Source organism: Brachyhypopomus gauderio, chromosome 13, assembly GCF_052324685.1.
Source record: "Brachyhypopomus gauderio isolate BG-103 chromosome 13, BGAUD_0.2, whole genome shotgun sequence".
Classification (NCBI taxonomy): Eukaryota; Metazoa; Chordata; class Actinopteri; order Gymnotiformes; family Hypopomidae; genus Brachyhypopomus; species Brachyhypopomus gauderio.
In genome coordinates, this window is record NC_135223.1 from 5741761 (window position 1) to 5760814 (window position 19054).

At 39.6% G+C, this 19054-nt stretch overlaps 2 protein-coding genes across 2 annotated transcripts in view; one reads left to right on the plus strand and one right to left on the minus strand.

Moving 5' to 3' along the window:
* Positions 1 to 19054, minus strand: part of LOC143473455 (uncharacterized) — a 21951-nt gene continuing 2897 nt past the window's right edge. The window contains exons 2-3 of the mRNA XM_076970461.1: positions 7278 to 7340; positions 1 to 3905 (exon numbers count right to left, since the gene is read on the minus strand). Of these exons, the coding sequence (XP_076826576.1) occupies positions 2001 to 3905; positions 7278 to 7334 (1962 nt within the window). The 5' untranslated portion in view covers positions 7335 to 7340 and the 3' untranslated portion in view covers positions 1 to 2000. The remainder of the gene's footprint in view (positions 3906 to 7277; positions 7341 to 19054) is intronic.
* Positions 7408 to 8870, plus strand: LOC143473987 (uncharacterized). Its single transcript, XM_076971232.1, has 2 exons — positions 7408 to 7420; positions 7914 to 8870. Exons 1-2 carry the CDS (start codon positions 7408 to 7410, stop codon positions 8768 to 8770), a joined length of 870 nt encoding a protein of 289 aa, XP_076827347.1. The 3' UTR covers positions 8771 to 8870.

Here is a 19054-nt window from a genome sequence, read left to right on the forward strand (position 1 = left end):
GGTAAAATGGGCCAGATAAGATTGAAACATCATAGCTCCTTAAAGTCTTGCAGCCAAGCACAATAACTGATTTTACATTGTTACTACAACGGTCTAAGGTTGCTCAGATGGTCAGTGAAGAGTGTTACTTGTAGTACATTGAGGAGATTGTATGATAATGGAGTATAACAAAGTAATAGTTATTCAGTAATAACTAATAAGGATGTGTCGTGGAAATGTCCTGAAATAGATGAGGACTCAGACTTGGTTAAAAAAGAAATTTATTAAAAAGTAAAATAAGTATGAGAGTCTCGTTCAGAACAAAAAATCTGAGGAGGGAGGGCAGTCCTCTCTCCTTATATACTGTTTTAGCAGTACAATTCTAGCAGGCAGGTTACACGACTTATCTAAGCACAGCGTGTTCCAACATATTGATGCACAGTAGGTTGTTCTTGTCTCACGTGTATTCCTAATATGGAGCTTTCCTGCTTGTAGTGGAAAAAACAGACGTATCAGTTGTACACAGAAACAGCTGAATGGTCAGCTATAGCAGAAGGATGACAGCCAGATAACATAGTTCTTTCTGTCTCTGCACATTCCTCTGATGCAGGTTACAATATATCCACACACAAACTTAAGAATAATGTTTTGACAGGCTCCTTGAGAGGGGAGAAAAAAACCATGTTTAAAAAGAATCTTGATCTTTGTGAAAAAGTCATTTTAGATACTATTAGCTACACGATTAAGCTAAAATGGGCCATGTTATCACAAACTCTTACAGAGACGTTACATATAAATTGAGGCCCAGGATTGACTCTCTCCGGCCACCCATGCCAAAAAACAACCAATGAAAAAGAATACAAAGCAAGATTAGCAAACACCCATGCACAGCTTGCCAGAGCATAAACCATGATTTGAAGGATCAAAGGTCACAGAGGACTGGTTGGACTGGTGTCTGTGGTGATGATCTAAATGCATTTAATAAAGAAGTATTTGTTCAACTTTTTACTTCATGTAATGTTTCATGGTGTTGTTTCTATGGCACAACAAAGACAATCGTGTCAATTTACTGTTAAAATTAAAAAGAAATGACTGGTGCCGTCTCATTTCACTGGCCCATTTTAACTGAACCTTGAGAAAAAGATAAAGAGGAAACCTGCTGAGCTTCTAACTCTTATAAATCTAAAGCAATGATATTTACCCTACATTTTTAAACAAAAAAATAATTTAAGAGAACTAGGTCAATTTATAAAAATATCCTTAAATCTCAGGTACAGCATGTTTGATGGTCTTATAAAGACCTGTCTTCAAATAAAATTTTATTTATGTAGCACTTTTTACAACAGTTATCACAAAGCAGCTTTACAAGTGTCAGAGTCCAAGCCCCCAGTGAGCAAGCCAAGGGGAACAGTGGCAAGGAAAATCTCCCCAAGGGCATGAGGAAGAAACCTAGAGAGGAACCAAGACTCGAGGGGGGGGGGGGGGGGGGGGGGGGCAATCCTCCTCTGGCCGACGCCGGTCTCCATGACAAAAATTTAAAGAGAGAGAGAAAAAAAAAGGAAAAGATGTGAGGGATAAATGAAGTTCATCTTGGTATATATTTATAAACATGAGTTCTTGATGTAATTCTGTACAGTCCCAAACGTCTTGATGGTTGGTAATGTTATACATGAGTCCTTTATGTAATTCCTGTTTAGTCCTATCCATCATCCTTTATCCATCATCCACACTGGTTAGTCAGGGCAGTGGGTTGGTCCTCCATCATATCTGGTTAGGAACGAGTTGGCCAGCCCAGGATGGATCTCTAGAAAGGCTGGTCTCTCCTCATCTCAGTGTTCCTCGAGTAGGTGGGCAGCCATGTAGAGAAGGTAATTAGGTCTTCACCCTAATTGTTCCTTCCCCTGTTTTTGAGGGGTATTTCCTTACACTACCACATATCGTTTTGGAGAACACTGCAAAGAATGTGACGCGTCCAGGATAAACACTCCAATAGGCTCGTGCGCAGTGTGCGGAATCAGGTGCTATGCCTTCTCTCCTGTGTGAATGCGCTGGTGTTTGTGGAGATTACCCCTATTATTAAAACTCTTCTCACACTCCGAGCAGTGATATGGCTTCTCTCCTGTGTGAATGTGTTGGTGTTGCTTAAGATTAGTGTACTGACTAAAACTCTTCCCACACTCTGAGCACCGATAGGGCTTCTCTCCTGTGTGAATGCGCTGGTGTCGGTTGAGATGACGCTGTCGAGTAAAACTCTTCCCACACTCTGAGCAGTGATACGGCTTCTCTCCTGTGTGAATGCGCTGGTGTTCGTGGAGCCTACTCTTATTATTAAAACTCTTCCCACACTCTGAGCAGTGATATGGCTTCACACCTGTGTGAATGTGCTGGTGCAGTTGAAGTCTACTCTGTTGAGCAAAACTCTTCCCACACTCCGAGCAGTGATATGGCTTCTCTCCTGTGTGAATGCGTTGGTGTAGCTTAAAATTAGAGTACTGACTAAAACTCTTCCCACACTCTGAACAATGATATGGCTTCTCTCCTGTGTGAATGCGTTGGTGTAGTTGAAGATATCTCTGTGTAATAAAATTCTTCCCACACTCTGAGCAGTGATACGGCTTCTCTCCTGTGTGAATACGCTCGTGGTTTTGGAGACTACACTTATTATTAAAACTCTTCCCACACTCTGAGCAGTGATACGGCTTCTCTCCTGTGTGAATGCGCTCGTGGTTGTGGAGATTACCCTTATTATTAAAACTCTTCCCACACTCTGAGCAGTGATATGGCTTCTCTCCTGTATGAATGCGTTGGTGTTGCTTGAGATAACCCTGCTGATTAAAACTCTTCCCACACTCTGAGCAGTGATACGGCTTCTCTCCTGTGTGAATGCGCTGATGGTTGTGGAGATTACGCTTATCATTAAAACCCTTCCCACACTCTGAGCAGTGATATAGCTGTTCTCCTGTGTGAATGCGTTGGTGCAGTTGAAATCTACTCTGTTGTGTAAACCTCTTCCCACACTCTGAGCAGTGATATGTCTTCTCTTCTGTGTGAATGCGCTGGTGTTTGCGGAGATTACTCTGTTGAGTAAAACTCTTCCCACACTCTGAGCAGTGATATGGCTTCACTCCTGTGTGAATCTGCTGGTGGTTGCGGAGACTACCATCATGCCTAAAACTCTTCCCACACACTGAGCAGAGATACGGCTTCTCTCCAGTGTGAATGCGCCGGTGCTCCTGGAGACTGCTGTCATGCCTAAAACTCTTCCCACACTCTGAGCAGTGATATGACTTTTCTCCAGTGTGAATGCGCTGGTGTCGGTTGAGATGACTCTGTTGAGTAAAACTCTTCCCACACTCTGAGCAGTGATACGGCTTCTCTCCTGTGTGAATGCGCTGGTGGTTGTGGAGACTACTCTTGTTATTAAAACTCTTCGCACACTCTGAGCAGTGATACGGCTTCCCTCCTGTGTGAATGCGCTGGTGGTTGTAGAGATTACTCTTATTATTAAAACTCTTCTCACACTCTGAGCAGTGATATGGCTTCTCTCCTGTGTGAATGCGCTGGTGTTCGTTGAGATAACTGTGCTGACTAAAACTCTTCCCACACTCCGAGCAATGATACGGCTTCTCTCCTGTGTGAATGCGCTGGTGTCGCTGGAGATGACTGTATTTAGTAAAACTTTTCTCACACTCTGAGCAGTGAAACATCTTCTCTCCTGTGTGAATGCGCTGGTGTTCGTTGAGATTACTCTGTGTAGTAAAACTCTTCCCACACTCTGAGCAGTTGTAGCTTTTCTCCTTTTCCATGCTTCCTGATTTCAGCGGTCTGACGTACTCCTCATAGATAAATGTGTTTATGTAGGTAAATTTGACGTATTTAGGAAAGGACACAGCCGGAGAAGATGTGTCAATGGACAGTATTGATTTCTAAAGTGAATAAAGAGGAAACAATTATGAGAAGTGTTTGGGCTCTGCACAATACTAAAGACATTCATACTAAAAACCATCAGGAGAAGAGCTAGGCTTCATTCCTTCACTAAAATGAAAACACTTGTCCAATTTGTGATACATGTCGCTCTCTGTTTGATCCAGTGCCACTTTTCAGGCTATAGGGATACTTTTATTTTGTAGGGCTCATCAACTTTGTTTTCCTTCCTCTCTCACTCATGGTGCTGCAGAGCTGCTTTGATTTGTTGAAGCTCCTTATGAGTTCCAGCAGTGTGATTTGATCTTTTAAATGATCGTGCCTCTTTGCATCAGATAACACAGGTCTGCGACATAAAAAATGTTTCAAATTTAATAAGTGATTTTATAGTATTTTCAATGCAGATTTCGGGAAAAATAGTGAAAAAATTCCATCACGTCAAGTTATTTCACAAACTGCTTGTCTAGTTTTATCTTTTTCAATATTTATTATAAATAGTTCAGTACTCTAGTAAGTTTGAATTTTGGTTTTTAAGATCTCCACAAACAGTTATTTAGCCTAAAGTACAAGTTGTTTTATGGACAATGGCTACCAGAGGATGTATAAACTCACCAGATTGCTTCTGCTACATTTGTGGTAACTATACCATTAAAAAGCGACAAAGAAACATCTCCGATTTTGTTGAAAAGGTATATTTAGCCTATTTTGGTATAAAGTTAGGCGATCAAGATAAGTCTTGGGCTCCACACAAAGTTTGTTCAATGTGTGTCGAAGAACTGAGGCTTTTTCAAGGTAAAAAGCAGTCCTTACGTTATGGAATACCAATGGTTTGGAGGGAGCCCAAAAATCACAGTGATGACTGTTATTTTTGTTCTTGCAACGTACAAGGATTCAATTTGAAAAACAAAAAGGATATTTCTTACCCTAACAATCAATCAGCCATTCACCCTATTCCTCATGGACCTGGAGTACCAATACCCTCTCCTCCAGATTCTTTGGATGATATTTTAGATGATCACGAGACATTGGCTCAGCAAGGTGATAGTGAAGAAGACAGTGATTGCTACGATCCTGGCACAAACGATCCCATTCCATTCTCACAATGTGAACTGAACGATTTAGTTAGAGACCTAGGTCTTCCTAAAGACTCGGCAGAAGTTTTAGGATAAAGATTGAAAGATAAAAATATGTTGGCTCCGGGTACATCCTTTTCTTGGTATCGATCAAGGGAAAAGGAATTTGTATCTTTCTTCTCTCAAGAAGGTGACGGTATTTTTGCAGTGATGTTCCTGGACTTATGGCATGTTTTAAAATAGAATATGCTCCTGATGAGTGGAGACTTTTTATCGATTCATCAAAAAGAAGTCTTAAAGCAGTACTTCTGCACAATGGCAATAAGTATGCTTCTATGCCAGTTGGACACTCGGTGCACTTAAAAGAATGTTACGAAAACCTTGAAGGGGTTAAAAATGTTGAGAGAAAAAGCCTTGTGGATCCCAAAAAGGTGTTACTTCCACCACTTCACATTAAGTTGGGCTGATTAAACAATTTGTTAAGGCATTGCCAAAAGAAGGGGAGACTTTCAAATATCTTTGTGGGCAGTTTCCTGGTTTATCCGAGGCAAAGCTAAAGGAAGGAATCTTTGTCAGACCAGACATTAGAAAACTTATGAGAGATCCTAATTTTGTGGACAAAATGGAAACAAAAGAACAGGCAGCATGGACATCCTTTAAATTAGTTGTTACCGGTTTCCTAGGAAACAACAAAGATCCAAATTACAAGACCATTGTCACAGGCATGCTCGACAACTTTAATGCTCATGTTACAGCCCAGCTTCTTAAAGTTCATTTTCTCCTTTCACATCTTGATTACTTCCCTGCAAACCTTGGTGATGTAAGTGAAGAGCAAGGCGAAAGATTTCACCAAGACATCAAGGAAATGGAAAGAAGATATCAGGGAAGATGGAACGTCAACATGATAGCGGACTACTGCTGGATGTTGAAGAGAGATGATCCTGAACGAGTCCACAGCCGGAAAATATAGTTCTTGAAATATAGTTTAGAAGATGATTTATACAGTAAATAAAATTCTATAACGTTTGAAAAATGTGAAAAATTTGTCAAATTTTGTTATTTTACCCAAAAATAATCCCTTTTTTGTGAGAAAACCTGACGTGATAGAAAAAAATGGATTGCATTTTCGAAATCAGCACTGAGAAATACATAAAATACGGTTATCAAATTTAAAGTTTTTAAAAATATTTTTTGCGGACCTGTGTAATTAATCTATGGGCAGCACCAAGATATCACAGAAAATGTCATATTTAATGGGGGGAAAATGTTCTTTTCATGGTTTGTGATGTGATTTTCACTGCTGTGAATTTAGTAGGGTCCTATTTCTACTGTTTGAGGATGAACAACATTTTTTAGCAGTCATAAAAATTTACTCTTTTCATGGTCCTTTAAAATGGTTTTACAGATTACTGTGTATAATACGATGATTACTGTGCATAAGTGTCACCATTCCTTTATCATTTCTCTCAACAGCTATATAACAAATGCATTACTAGCTAGTTCAGTGACGTTAGAAAAAAATAACTACCTGTGTGTGTATAATGAGATTCAGAGAAAAGGATGTATAACTCAGTCTTTGTGTGTAATGAGACTGGGAGCCTGTTCAAAGACCCCAAAACAACCAAAACAACCAAGGCTGTATTATGTATCCAAATTTAAAAGGTAAAAAGGCTACCTGTAGGTTGTGTGTGTGTTTTAGGGCGTACTCACACTAGGCATGGTTTGCTGGTTCCGTGCTGGGGCCCGGTTATCCCCCCTCCCCACTCCCCCTCTGGCCTGCACTCACACTGCCTTCATCAAGCCGGCCCGAGCGTGCTCGCACAACACTATGGAGTTCACGATTCCCTTTTTACTGTATTTTTGGAGTCGTTTTGGGAGTGCAGAAACACGGTGCAAGCACAGATTTATCGATAATTTAACACAACGATTGTCTGCTAATCGCTTTGCCGCTATGACTGTTTAACGTGAGCATCGCATCACTGACGTCATGTTTGAGTTCCAGCGAAATGAACCAATCAGACGAGGCACCAAGCGGGCCCGGGCACGAATAGCGCTCACACTAGAAGCGAACCGTGCCCGAGTCCACGCGAATCGTGCCCTGGCCCACCTCTTCAAGCGGGCCCGAGCACGGTTAACTGATCCGGGCCCGGGCGGAGCGCTCACAGTAGCCAAACGAACCGTGCTTCGGCAGGGAACTGTGCCCGGGCCCGGATCACAGAGCCTAGTGTGAGTACGCCCTTAAATGGTTGCTAATTCATGTGGATGCTGAGGAATTTGTCACAGTTTAAAAAAATAACTTACCTCTTCAGAAGATCTCATCAACTGTCTCACTGTTAAACCAACTTCTTCAACATTCATGTAGGACTGCAAATGATTAAAATATTTTTTAAATTAATAATTATTTACTCTCCTTCAGCTCTCACTATTGTTAATGGCTGCTCTTGGTAACATACACTCAGTCATCTGCGATCATGAATGTCTGAGCTGATAGCCCAGATACCAAGAGTTATTTAGTATTTTCAGTCGGCTGTGCTTGCTAAGGCTAACTCGTTAGCATAGCTTACATTGCAGGGAGTCCAAAAGCTAGCGTAAAATGATTAACTTGCCAACAAGTTAGGAAACAAACTTTACTTTTTTGTAGATGTTTTTGGACTGTGGGGTGCTTCCTGCCGACGCTGCTTCCTGCCGACCGACGCTGTTGCGGAGCGAATTTTGAAATTGTTTTCTAAAATATAATAATCTATTTACGTGCTAATCTTTACCTTTTGCCTTCCTAGATAAATTTTACAGGTTTTATTCCGGCCGCTGACCAACTTTCTGCCTTCACAAATCAGCTAGCGTAAGTTTATATATCGGCTAGACACGGTAAGTGTTTTGATTTATTCATGGCTGGTGTTGGTTTGTTCCTGTGTTCGGAGTGTGGCATGTTTAGTCTAGACCCTTTCGCCACTGATAGTAATAGTCATAGCATTTGTGAGAGGTGCAAACTAGTGAATTCTCTCGTGGCGAAAGTGGAAAGCTTAGAGCGACGCGTCCACTCATTATTGAGGGATAGAGAGAGAGGGTCTGTAGTAGGTGTGGACGCGCCAGGGAGAACTAGTCCCTCCGCGACTCCGGCGATAGAGCCCTCACAGCGGGGCGAATGGGTGACGTCTCGGCGGCGTAGTCGGAGAGCGAGGGCTGCAGCTACCGCTAACGCCAGCGCTAGCCCACCAGAGCACCACTCCCCGGTTCACGTGTCCAACAGGTTTGCCCCGCTCAGTGTTACACCCGCTGAGGAGACTCTGGTCATAGGAGACTCTATAGTCCGACACGTGAAAGTAGCTGTAGCTGTAGGGGCACCAGCGGTTACAGTTAGCCGTTTACCGGGAGCCAGAGCGCCGGACATTAGTGGCAAACTTAGATTGTTAGCTCATAGGAGGTTTTCTAGGATAGTGATTCATGTAGGGGCCAACGATATACGTCTGCGGCAGTCAGAGTTGACTAAGGCTAATGTTAAAGAGGTGGTTAAATTAGCCCAGACGATGTCCGATGCCGTAATATGCTCTGGCCCCATCCCAATGCGGCGCGGTGATGAGCAGTACAGCAGGCTCACGTCGCTAAACCGCTGGATGTCCAAGTGGTGTTCAGAAAATCAAGTGGGCTTTATTAATAATTGGGAAGAGTTCGAGGGCAAGCCTGGTCTTTTAGGCAGGGACGGTGTCCACCCCACCCGGGATGGCGCTGCCCTGTTATCTTGCAGCATAGCCCATAGCCTGTTAGCTAGTCGGCAGAGTAGCACTAGGAGCTGCTGACTGTCCAGGGTCGCGACCAGGCCGCAGACTAACGGGTTAAACCTGTCTGCGAGCTGCTTAGAGGCATCACCAAGTTCCCTTAGGATTGAGACTGTGTCTGTGCCCCGGGTTAAACTAAATCATAAGAAAATAGTCCGCTAAATAAAAAAAAATAAGTTTTTAACTAATATTCAGACTTCACATCAAATTATTACAACCTATATGACCGATCTGAAAATTGGATTAATCAATATTCGATCGCTCAACTCAAAAGCAGTTTTTGTAAATGAACTTATAACAGACCAGAAAATTGATATTCTTTGTCTAACTGAAACGTGGGTTCAATCTGGTGATTATTTAACTCTAAACAAAGCCACTCCTGTGGGATATAGTTATATACATAGACCTAGACTGTCAGGCAGAGGAGGTGGAATATGTATAATCTATCGTGATTGTTTAGAAATTCATCAGAAATACTTAGATACCTCAAACTCATTTGAGATGCAGTCTATTAATGTAATTAGTCCATCTGAAAATAAAAGTACATTCTCCCTAACTAATGTATACAGACCACCAGGGCCTTACTCAGATTTCTTAAACAATTTCACCGATTTTGCAGCAAATTTAGCAGTATGTAGTGACAAAATAATAATGGTAGGAGACTTTAACATACACTTTGATAATGCGGAGGATCCACTGACAAGGGCTTTTACTTCTATATTGAACTCTGTCGGCATTAAACAAAACATAGTAGGACTTACACATTATCGAAATCATACCCTAGATCTAATATTAACGCTGGGTATCGACGTAGATAATATAAACATACTCCCGCAAACCGTAGCAATCTCCGAACATTATTTAGTAAAATTCGATTTTCACCTTAACATAAATACCCGCCCGTCTCCTCGGCAGTGTATAAAGCGCTCGATAAATTCATCAACAGCAACACAGTTTATTGAAACCCTCCCTGACTTAACTGCTTAAATACTATTTCTAAACTTACAAAAAATCAAGCAGGCACAGAACCTCAGATTCCAGTAAACCTCACTAGTAATGTATTTATAGATTTCTTTGATAATAAAATAGAGAATATTAGACAAAATATAAAACCCTTTATTAGCAATACAACTGGTATGTCATCTGGTTTGGTTGATATTGATTTAAATTACATACCGGGAGAAAAACTTGATGCTTTTCATCCACTCCCAAAATCAGAATCAGAGAAAATAATTTCTTCCTTAAATTGTACTACCTGCACATTAGACTCAGTTCCCTCAAAGTTATTAAAAGAGGTATTACCAGCTGTAACTGAACCTCTTCTAACTATAGTTAACTCATCCATTACAATAGGTCACATGCCCAAATCATGTAAATTAGCAATTATCAAACCTCTGATCAAGAAACCAAATCTTGATCCGACTGTGCTATCTAATTATAGACCCATTTCAAACACATCATTTATATCTAAGATCATAGAAAAAGCTGTTGCCCAGCAATTATGCCTATATCTGCATAGGAATAACACATTTGAAAAGTTCCAATCTGGTTTTAGGCCCCATCACAGTACTGAAACAGCATTAGTTAAAGTAACAAATGATCTCCTTGCATCAGATCAAGGCTATGTATCACTGTTAGTGCTTCTTGATCTTAGTGCAGCTTTTGACACAATTGATCATAGGATCTTGCTAGAAAGGTTAGAACGCTGGGTTGGAGTCTCAGGCACAGCCCTTTCATGGTTTCAGTCTTACTTAACAAATCGCTATCAGTTTTGTAGAGCTCAATAATATTTCATCCAAACGTACAATGGTTAAATATGGGGTCCCGCAAGGCTCCATCTTAGGGCCACTATTATTTACATTATATATGCTACCATTGGGCACAGTTATAAACAAACATGGTGTCAATTTTCACTGCTATGCGGATGACACTCAACTTTACATATCAGCCAAACCCGATGACAAACTCGGTTTAGGAAAAATTGAGGCCTGTGTAAGAGATGTTAAATGCTGGATGTCTCTGAACTTCCTACAATTAAATGAGGACAAAACAGAAGTTCTCCTTGTGGGCCCTAAGGCCGCAAAACAGAAAATTCCAAATTTAATGCTTAATCTTGCAGACTATCCCATTACACCTGGCACAGTAGCCAAAAACCTAGGCGTCATACTCGACTCCGACCTATCATTTGATAAATATATAGATAATACTACTAGGATAGCTTTTCTACATCTCTGCAACATTGCCAAATTAAGAAATGCATTATCACAGGATGATGCAGAAAAATTGGTGCACGCCTTTGTTAGCTCTAGACTAGACTACTGCAATTCACTACTGTCAGGATGTTCAAATAGGAATCTAAATAAACTTCAAGTAGTTCAAAATGCCGCAGCTAGAGTTCTGACCAGAACTAGAAAATTTCAGCATATTAGACCAGTCCTATCAGCCCTGCATTGGCTCCCAGTTAAATTTCGTATTGATTTAAAAATTCTATTATTAGCATATAAAGTACTACACGGGCTTGCTCCTGAATACCTCCAGGAACTTATTTCCTACTATGAACCCCCACGTCAACTAAGATCACAGGGTGCTGGTCTGTTATTAGTTCCACAAATTAACAAGGTAACAGCAGGGGGAAGAGCCTTTTCTTATAAGGCCCCCCAGCTTTGGAATAATCTTCCTAAATGTGTCCGGGACTCTGACACAGTCACAATCTTTAAATCTAGGTTGAAAACCCACTTATTTAGTCTAGCGTTTGATAATTAATATCCCCCTTAGATAAAGGTACAGATCCAGGGGTTCATAGACGAAGGGTTTTATGGTAGACTGGGGTGCTGGTGCTGTCATCCTGTCACTGCTCGTGGTCACTCAAGTTTGTTGACAGTGCAGTGGATGGATGCCATTGTCTCAGAATGCCCCCAAGCCTATGTTACCTTCTGGTTCTGCCTTTTTTTTTTTTTTTTTTTAGCTAGGCTGTAATAATTTAACTTAGTGCCGGAGTTGCTGCCACACTCCAGAAATGTTTATAATTTTACCTGTCCTGTATATGTCCTCATACAGAGCTAATTTTCCCTGTTTCATTTCTCCACATGGCTGCCCGCCTGCTTGAGGAATAATGAGATGAGGAGAGACAAGCGATCCATCCTGGCCGGCCACCTCCTGCCTAACCGGATGCCTACACCATGATGGGCATTATTACATCTTTTTCGGTCTAAATGGACATTATTGCATCTTTTACATTCTGTCTACATTCTGTCTATATTGTTGTTGTTGTCATGGTGACCGGTGTCGGCCAGAGGAGGATGGGCTCCCCCCCCTGAGTCTTGGTTCCTCTCAAGGTTTCTTCCTCATGCAAAAAACTAGGGAGTTTTTCCTTGCCACTGTCGCCTTTGGCTTGCTCACTGGGGGCTAGGACTCGGCACTTGTAAAGCTGCTTTGTGACAACTGTTGTAAAAAGCGCTATATAAATAAAATTTGATTGATTGATTGAGATGTGAACACTCCCTTTTATTCGCCATCGTTCACTGAAACAGCAGCGCAAATAAGGAGATAATGCTCCTTATGTGCCACTGTGTGTACTGCGGCAGCAGCAGCCGCAGTGAATATTTCAACTACGACAAAATATGATGATACGCCTGGCATAACAACAAATATGATGATATGACCGGCATAACAACAAATATGATGATATGACCGGCATAACAACAAATATGATGATACGACTGGCATAACAACAAATATGATGATACGACTGGCATAACAAATATGATGATACGACTGGCATAACAAATATGATGATATGACTGGCATAACAAATATGATGATACGACTGGAACAACAACAAATATGCGACATATATCCACGCATTCTACAAAACCGGGAGATTTAGTCTAACTTGCTCAAAGCGTGAGACTTGAGAATATTGTTTACAAATAAAATTATTATTATTATTGTCATGTAATCAGAATAACCATACCTAGCCACGGCATGTTTAACGGCTTCGGCTCTTTCGGCAGGATCTTAGAGCAAGATTCAAGTCTGCATTTATCAGTAATTTGATGCAGCGCGATCAAGCTAATTGTGCCATATAATTTCTTAGCTATTCACACCAGCAGAAAACAGTGTTCGATTACAACAAATATAGTATAGTAAAGGAAATATACAAAGAGCAAGATTCAAACTTTCATTTATTAATTTTTATTGTTTGGCAGGACTCATTAGAGAAACAATCATCTCTACGTCTGCTGCTACGTGCGCTTGAATTGTAACTTGTGAAACACGAGTCTACAAATTTTTTGCTGTTTGTTGTAGGATCGGTAACATATACAGTCCACTTTAACTTTGAGTTTGCCTTGAGGTTGTATCACGGTGAGCATGGGGGGGTTGAGCCGCTTTCACCGCATTCAATATCATTACCAAGACAATGGGCGTTAACATAAGTTAACATGTTGAACTTCAAGTTTATGTGAACATCACAAAGAAGAGCAGACTGTGCTAAATAAATGTTTAAGTTCTTTAGTTTTGTGTATTGATTTTTATTATAGTATTTTATTAGTTTTCAAATAAAAACAATGTAAATATCGGCTTTACATATCGGCCATCAGCCACTACTGCCATCCAAATATCGGCATCGGCCATCAAAAAACCCACATTGGTCGATCACTACTACAGGATATATCTTATTTATTACTAGGGGTGTATTCAACTATGGATTTTCATAGTCGAATCTGATTCGTCAGCTTTTCCCTTTAGTCGACTAATAGTCGAATCGGGTTTATTTTTTTATTTAGAGCACCTTAAATGGGATCCCGTTCTCATTCAGGACTTTTTTCCTCTTCAAAGTAAAAACCTAAAACACTCAGATAAATGAATAAACACGGTAGGTTGGCTTTATTCAGCTTTTATTTATTTACTTATTTATTTTTTTATGAAACGTTAGAGAACATTAACCGTCAGTGCGCATTGCGCATATCGAACTGTCAGACAGGTACTGTGCAAAATGTCAAAAATATTTTAAATAAAATATGCCTGCCTGAAAATATAAAAAAATTGCTACACAACAGCAAAAAATATAAGGAAAGGTTCAAGTAACAGGGTTTAAAAGCAAACAACAACAAAAAATGTTTATAGGCCTACTTGCCAAGACGCACCAAGATGAGACGACATGACCGAAACAACAAACAAATGCCTTACGCGTTTTAAATGATATGCCATGTTGGTTGTTGTCGTGCGAAATGAAAGACGTTGATGACATAACTTGCACTTTACTTTGTTTGATTCATTTTTATCTTTTTCAAAATACTTTAAGTTTTTTAGTAGCCATTATCAGAGGTGGGTAGGAACGCGTTACATTTACTCCGTTACATTTACTCGAGTAACTTTTTGGACAAAAATATACTTGTAAGAGTAGTTTTATTATGAACGACTTCTACTTTTACTTGAGTAAATATGTGCTGAGAAAAATGCGACTTTTACTCCGTTACAATCAGATTAGGGCTGCACGATGAATCGTATTTTTATCGTTATCGCGATGTGAAGTTTCACGATAAACACATCGAAAGAGCCACGATAACTCCTTGAATAACAGCAAACTCAAATTGCATTATCCTCGTCTAGCAATAGAGGGAGCTATTCGCGCTGCAGACTATGATCATGTGACGTAAGTAGGCAAGAGGCAGAGTGAGGTGAACACGCTCATCAGACACGCGATTTGGTTTAAGCCTGGTTTACACTTGACGCAGCTTAAACCAAAGGTTCTGTGCCTGCTTGACGTAATCACGGTGGCTTCGCCCGTGCGCGATGGTCTCGCGCGCTGTCGATTCACGAGGTCGTGCACCTCTTGAATTTTGTAAGTTCGCGCGCGCCGCGTCTCAGCGCAATGAGAACAGTCATGTTTGCCGGGTTCATACGTCATACGTACGTCACTTTCAAGGTCCATTTCAATAATTCCCAGCTCGTTAAACTTAATTGAATTAAATATTTATACATATACTCTAAATGATTCGAAATAATTCACTTTTTTTTATCACATTAATGGTTGTTTATTTTCAAAACGCCCAATCTTAACGTCTTCACGTTCTTTCATACGAGAGGCTCGTATTTGTTAATGTAATTACAAGAGAACTGTTCAGTCAGACAGATATTTGTTGTGAAACGAAGTAGTTACAATTTCAAGTACTTTAGCCTAAATTCCAGCACTTTTCAAACCTGATACACAAAGCAACATTAAAATTGGTCAGGTAAATGTTCATTCCCCTGTATTTGAGTGGTGTTTTTTCTATACTACTAGGCCTACATATTGTTTCGGACAACACTGCAAAGAATGTGACACGGCAAGATTAAACGCTTCCGTCGTTCGCGGACGTTTACGCGAGGTGTGCGGAGTCGCGCTACGGTCACTCGTGAAAGTATAAACCTAGATTGAATCTATTGTTGAATAAACCTGCAAAATATTTGGAATTATTCTGGATTCATTACACAGTAAAAAAAAAACTAATTAACGTGCTGCTGTTCAGAGAGACACTACATCTCTGTATTTTAATCTTAATTTATCGTGGTTCACATCGATATCGGGATATCCAACAATGTTATCGCACATCGTAATTCTAGTCCATATCGTGCACCCCTAAATCAGATTTGCGCCGCGCACTACCGTTACTTTTGTTTTGTAAATAATTATTATCAGTGAGAAGACTGACCAACGTCTCGTCACCCGAGTATGAGTGACCAATCAAATGAAGCCGGTCAGTCACGTGATCACATACGCAAACTTTCTCAACCGGTAGCAAGAAAGTGACAGAAAACCTCCCGAGCATCCCTGACCTCATACAGCCAATGTTTATATTACAAACGTGTAAAAGGACAGTTAATGCGATGTCAGTTGCGTCTGCCAAAACGTGTTGACATTTCAGCCTACAAGAACAAGGGGGGGGGGGGATATCGCGATCAATCGATCGCCGGTGGTTGACGTCAGAGCGAACTAGTAACTCATTGAATCATAGATGTGGATCAGAAGTAAATAAACTGGATTTTTTTTCGGCGTGAGATATCGGAAGTGTGGCGTGAGAGCGTGTAAAAACAGTCAAATGCGTGTGTCTCACGCTCAATGCGTGAGAGTTGGCAACTCTGCGATGCGATAAGTTTGCCGTATGTATAATTTTGTGTAATGCTATATCTCTGAGGCATAACGTTTGTATTATGTAATTATTAAATGTAACGCAGTGCAATACTAAAAACCAGTTCACGCAATATATGATGATTAAGTTTGCTATAAATTGATTCAGTTGGCGTCAAGTTGTAGCTACACGTATTGGCTGACAGTCTCATCAGTTAGTGCCTTTGTGGAACACATTAAAGTTACACATGCCTAATAATTAGGAACAAAACAAAATACATATTATTTATATATTATATTTATAATAAATAATTTGTTATCATTAAAAGTCATTGTTTCCAGTAATTCAATTTCCCATGATGTAATTTATTGACACGAGACAGTACTCATGCATTTACTCACTACTTGAGTAGCTTTTAATCAAAGTACTTTTTTACTTTTACTCAAGTAAATTTTTTGGATGCATACTTTTACTTTTACTTGAGTAACATTTGTTTCAAGTAACAGTACTTTTACTTGAGTAAAATTGTTGAATACTCTACCCACCTCTGGCCATTATAATCTCGGCAGATGCTGCGTATTGTGTAGCGTGTTCAGCTCCGCTCGTTTGGATTGTGCAACTGCAGGGTGTGATTTATTATTGTGTAGTAAGGAAGATGCCTATTGTTAATGCGCAAACATCATTTAAAAATATTTATTAACAGAAATTAGGATGATTTTATTTCACAAAAGGCTATATATGACGAAACCAAGACAACCCATGTAACAACTAATGCTTAGCAGCATCCTTGGGCACTGCCATGCAGTTAGAATAGTACATTCGACTATGACGTTCATAGTCGACTAGGGGGTATAGTCGACTATAGTCGAATCAGCGACTATTGCACGTCACCCCTATTTATTACCTTACTTATTAATTTGAAATGAGTCTCTTTTACTTTAGAAGATATGGGCCATTTGACAAGCCATTGTGGTTTTATAATTTGTATTAGGATGTTTCTTGAAAGAATCTCTATTACATCTTTTGTTTTGTCTCATAACATCAGTGATAATCTTGTTATTACACTTGAAGTCAACTAAGTTAGTCATTCACTTTTAACATGGGCATCGAAACAGTCAACTCTGAATATAAAATGACATTTTTGATTAATTGAATTAATGCTAAAGGAATCACTTTGCAGACTTTAAAATCTTTATAACAACCAACATATCAGATCATATTTTTCAACAAAGGATGAGAAATTTAAAACATTATGACAATCTTTTTCGTAGCAATCTTTTGTAAATATTGACTTCCTACCAACTGTGCCCTATTATTCCTTGACTGTGGTCTTCATCCATGTGATATTTCAAACCCCCCAAAATATTCAAGGACCTTCAAGGACGGCTATCTTTTATGCCTGTTTTCAAAAACTTTCCAGGGCCTTGAACTTTTTTTTTTAGATTCACAAACTTTCAAGGATTTCAAGGACCCGTGGAAACCCTGCATCCACTTTATTCCAACTATTCCTCAACGTAGATCTCCATGTCATTTCTTATTAAACGCCATGTAATTTTTACAGCGTATCTGTAAAAGCTGTAAAAGGTGTTTGAGATCTGCTGTATAGGCCAGGTCTACTGCCATCTTCTGGTGAAATATAAAATAGATTTGAGTATGAGTGTATTAATGATGGGAATTATGGCTCTTTGACGGGAGCAGGATCTTTTAGCTCCGTTCCTTTTAAAGAGCTGTTCAAAAATGTCTGTTCTTTTTATTTATTTTTTTTAAGGTAGCAGGAGGCGCTACTGGGTAAATTATAAGACTTGTTAAACCATTATATTAATAGTTTATGAAGGATTCTGTAACGAATATTTTAATAATAAAAATATATTTGTTGGCAAATACATTTTAATAACAATAGCCTAGTTAAACAATTTGATAAAAATAACAGCAAATAAATAAAATTTGTATAATCTGTTTAATTTGTAGCCAAACTGGGCCTACATTTCAAGCATTAAAAACAAAAGAAATTTTATCAAATTACATTTTGTAGCACTGCTCATTTGCTGAACTTTCTCAGTAGCTCAACTACGGCTCAATCGCGCACATGTGCTCGCTCTCTGTGCGTGGAGGGTCGCACGTGCTCGCTCTCTGCGCATTGAGGGCAATACTGAAAGTGGTTTCGGAATTTAACTTCAACAGTAAACAGCTCTCACTAAGAGTCCCTCTACTGATGCGAAGCAGAATGGGTGGATTACAGCTGATTTTAAAGAAATAAACACAAATAAATACACTTAAACGGCTCCCAGAGGTGCGGTTCATTTTAAAGAGCCGTTCAATAGAATCAGATTGTTTGCGAATACTACAATACTACTATCAATACTATAATACAAAACTACTATCAATACTACAGTGTATTGATACGGTGGGCAACAGTGCTGGCGGGCCGGATATTGTCCCCCGGGCCAGAGCACAGACACAAACATAGACCAAGAGATTAGGGAGAGCATAGAAGAGAGAGACAAGAGAAGTGTAGAAACACACAAGCAGTGGTAGAAACACTGACCTGCATAAAAAAGGGAAACTAATCAGACTATGAGACCAGAGACAGCTGGAAACAATAAACAGGGAGCGAACAAACCGAAGAAAAACTGTGGCAATGACAACAAAGCCGGGGATAAAGGAACACAAACACTAGACTGACAGGTAGAGGCGGAACTAGACTAACAAGCTTCAGTTTAATTCCTTTCATTTTAGGCAGTACCATAGACATACTTAATCTAAAACCTTCAGAATAGTTTGATATAAAGAGAATTATCAAGCTACATAAATCACCAAATAGGGTAAACATGCCTATTAAGCTCACCCAAATCTAAAATGTGATGTATTCAAAGCGAAAGTCATTCTGTTTAGCAGATGTTAAAAAGTTTAAATGAAATATTAATCTTTCATGTAACAATGTTAATTTTAATGTTAATAGTTTTACAATTTATAATAAAGTTTAAAAGTCAAAAGTCTGAGGCATGCTTAATGGGTACAGCTCACAAGAATTTTACATTTAAAGTTATTGTTAATGTAAATAATTTCAATTATTTTTTAAATTTAGACATGGAAAGTCTATAAAGATAAGATATTGCTAATTATTGTACCTTCATTTACACAGAAAACTGACAACGATTGTTTTTAGACCATTAATGAACTATTCACATAGGCA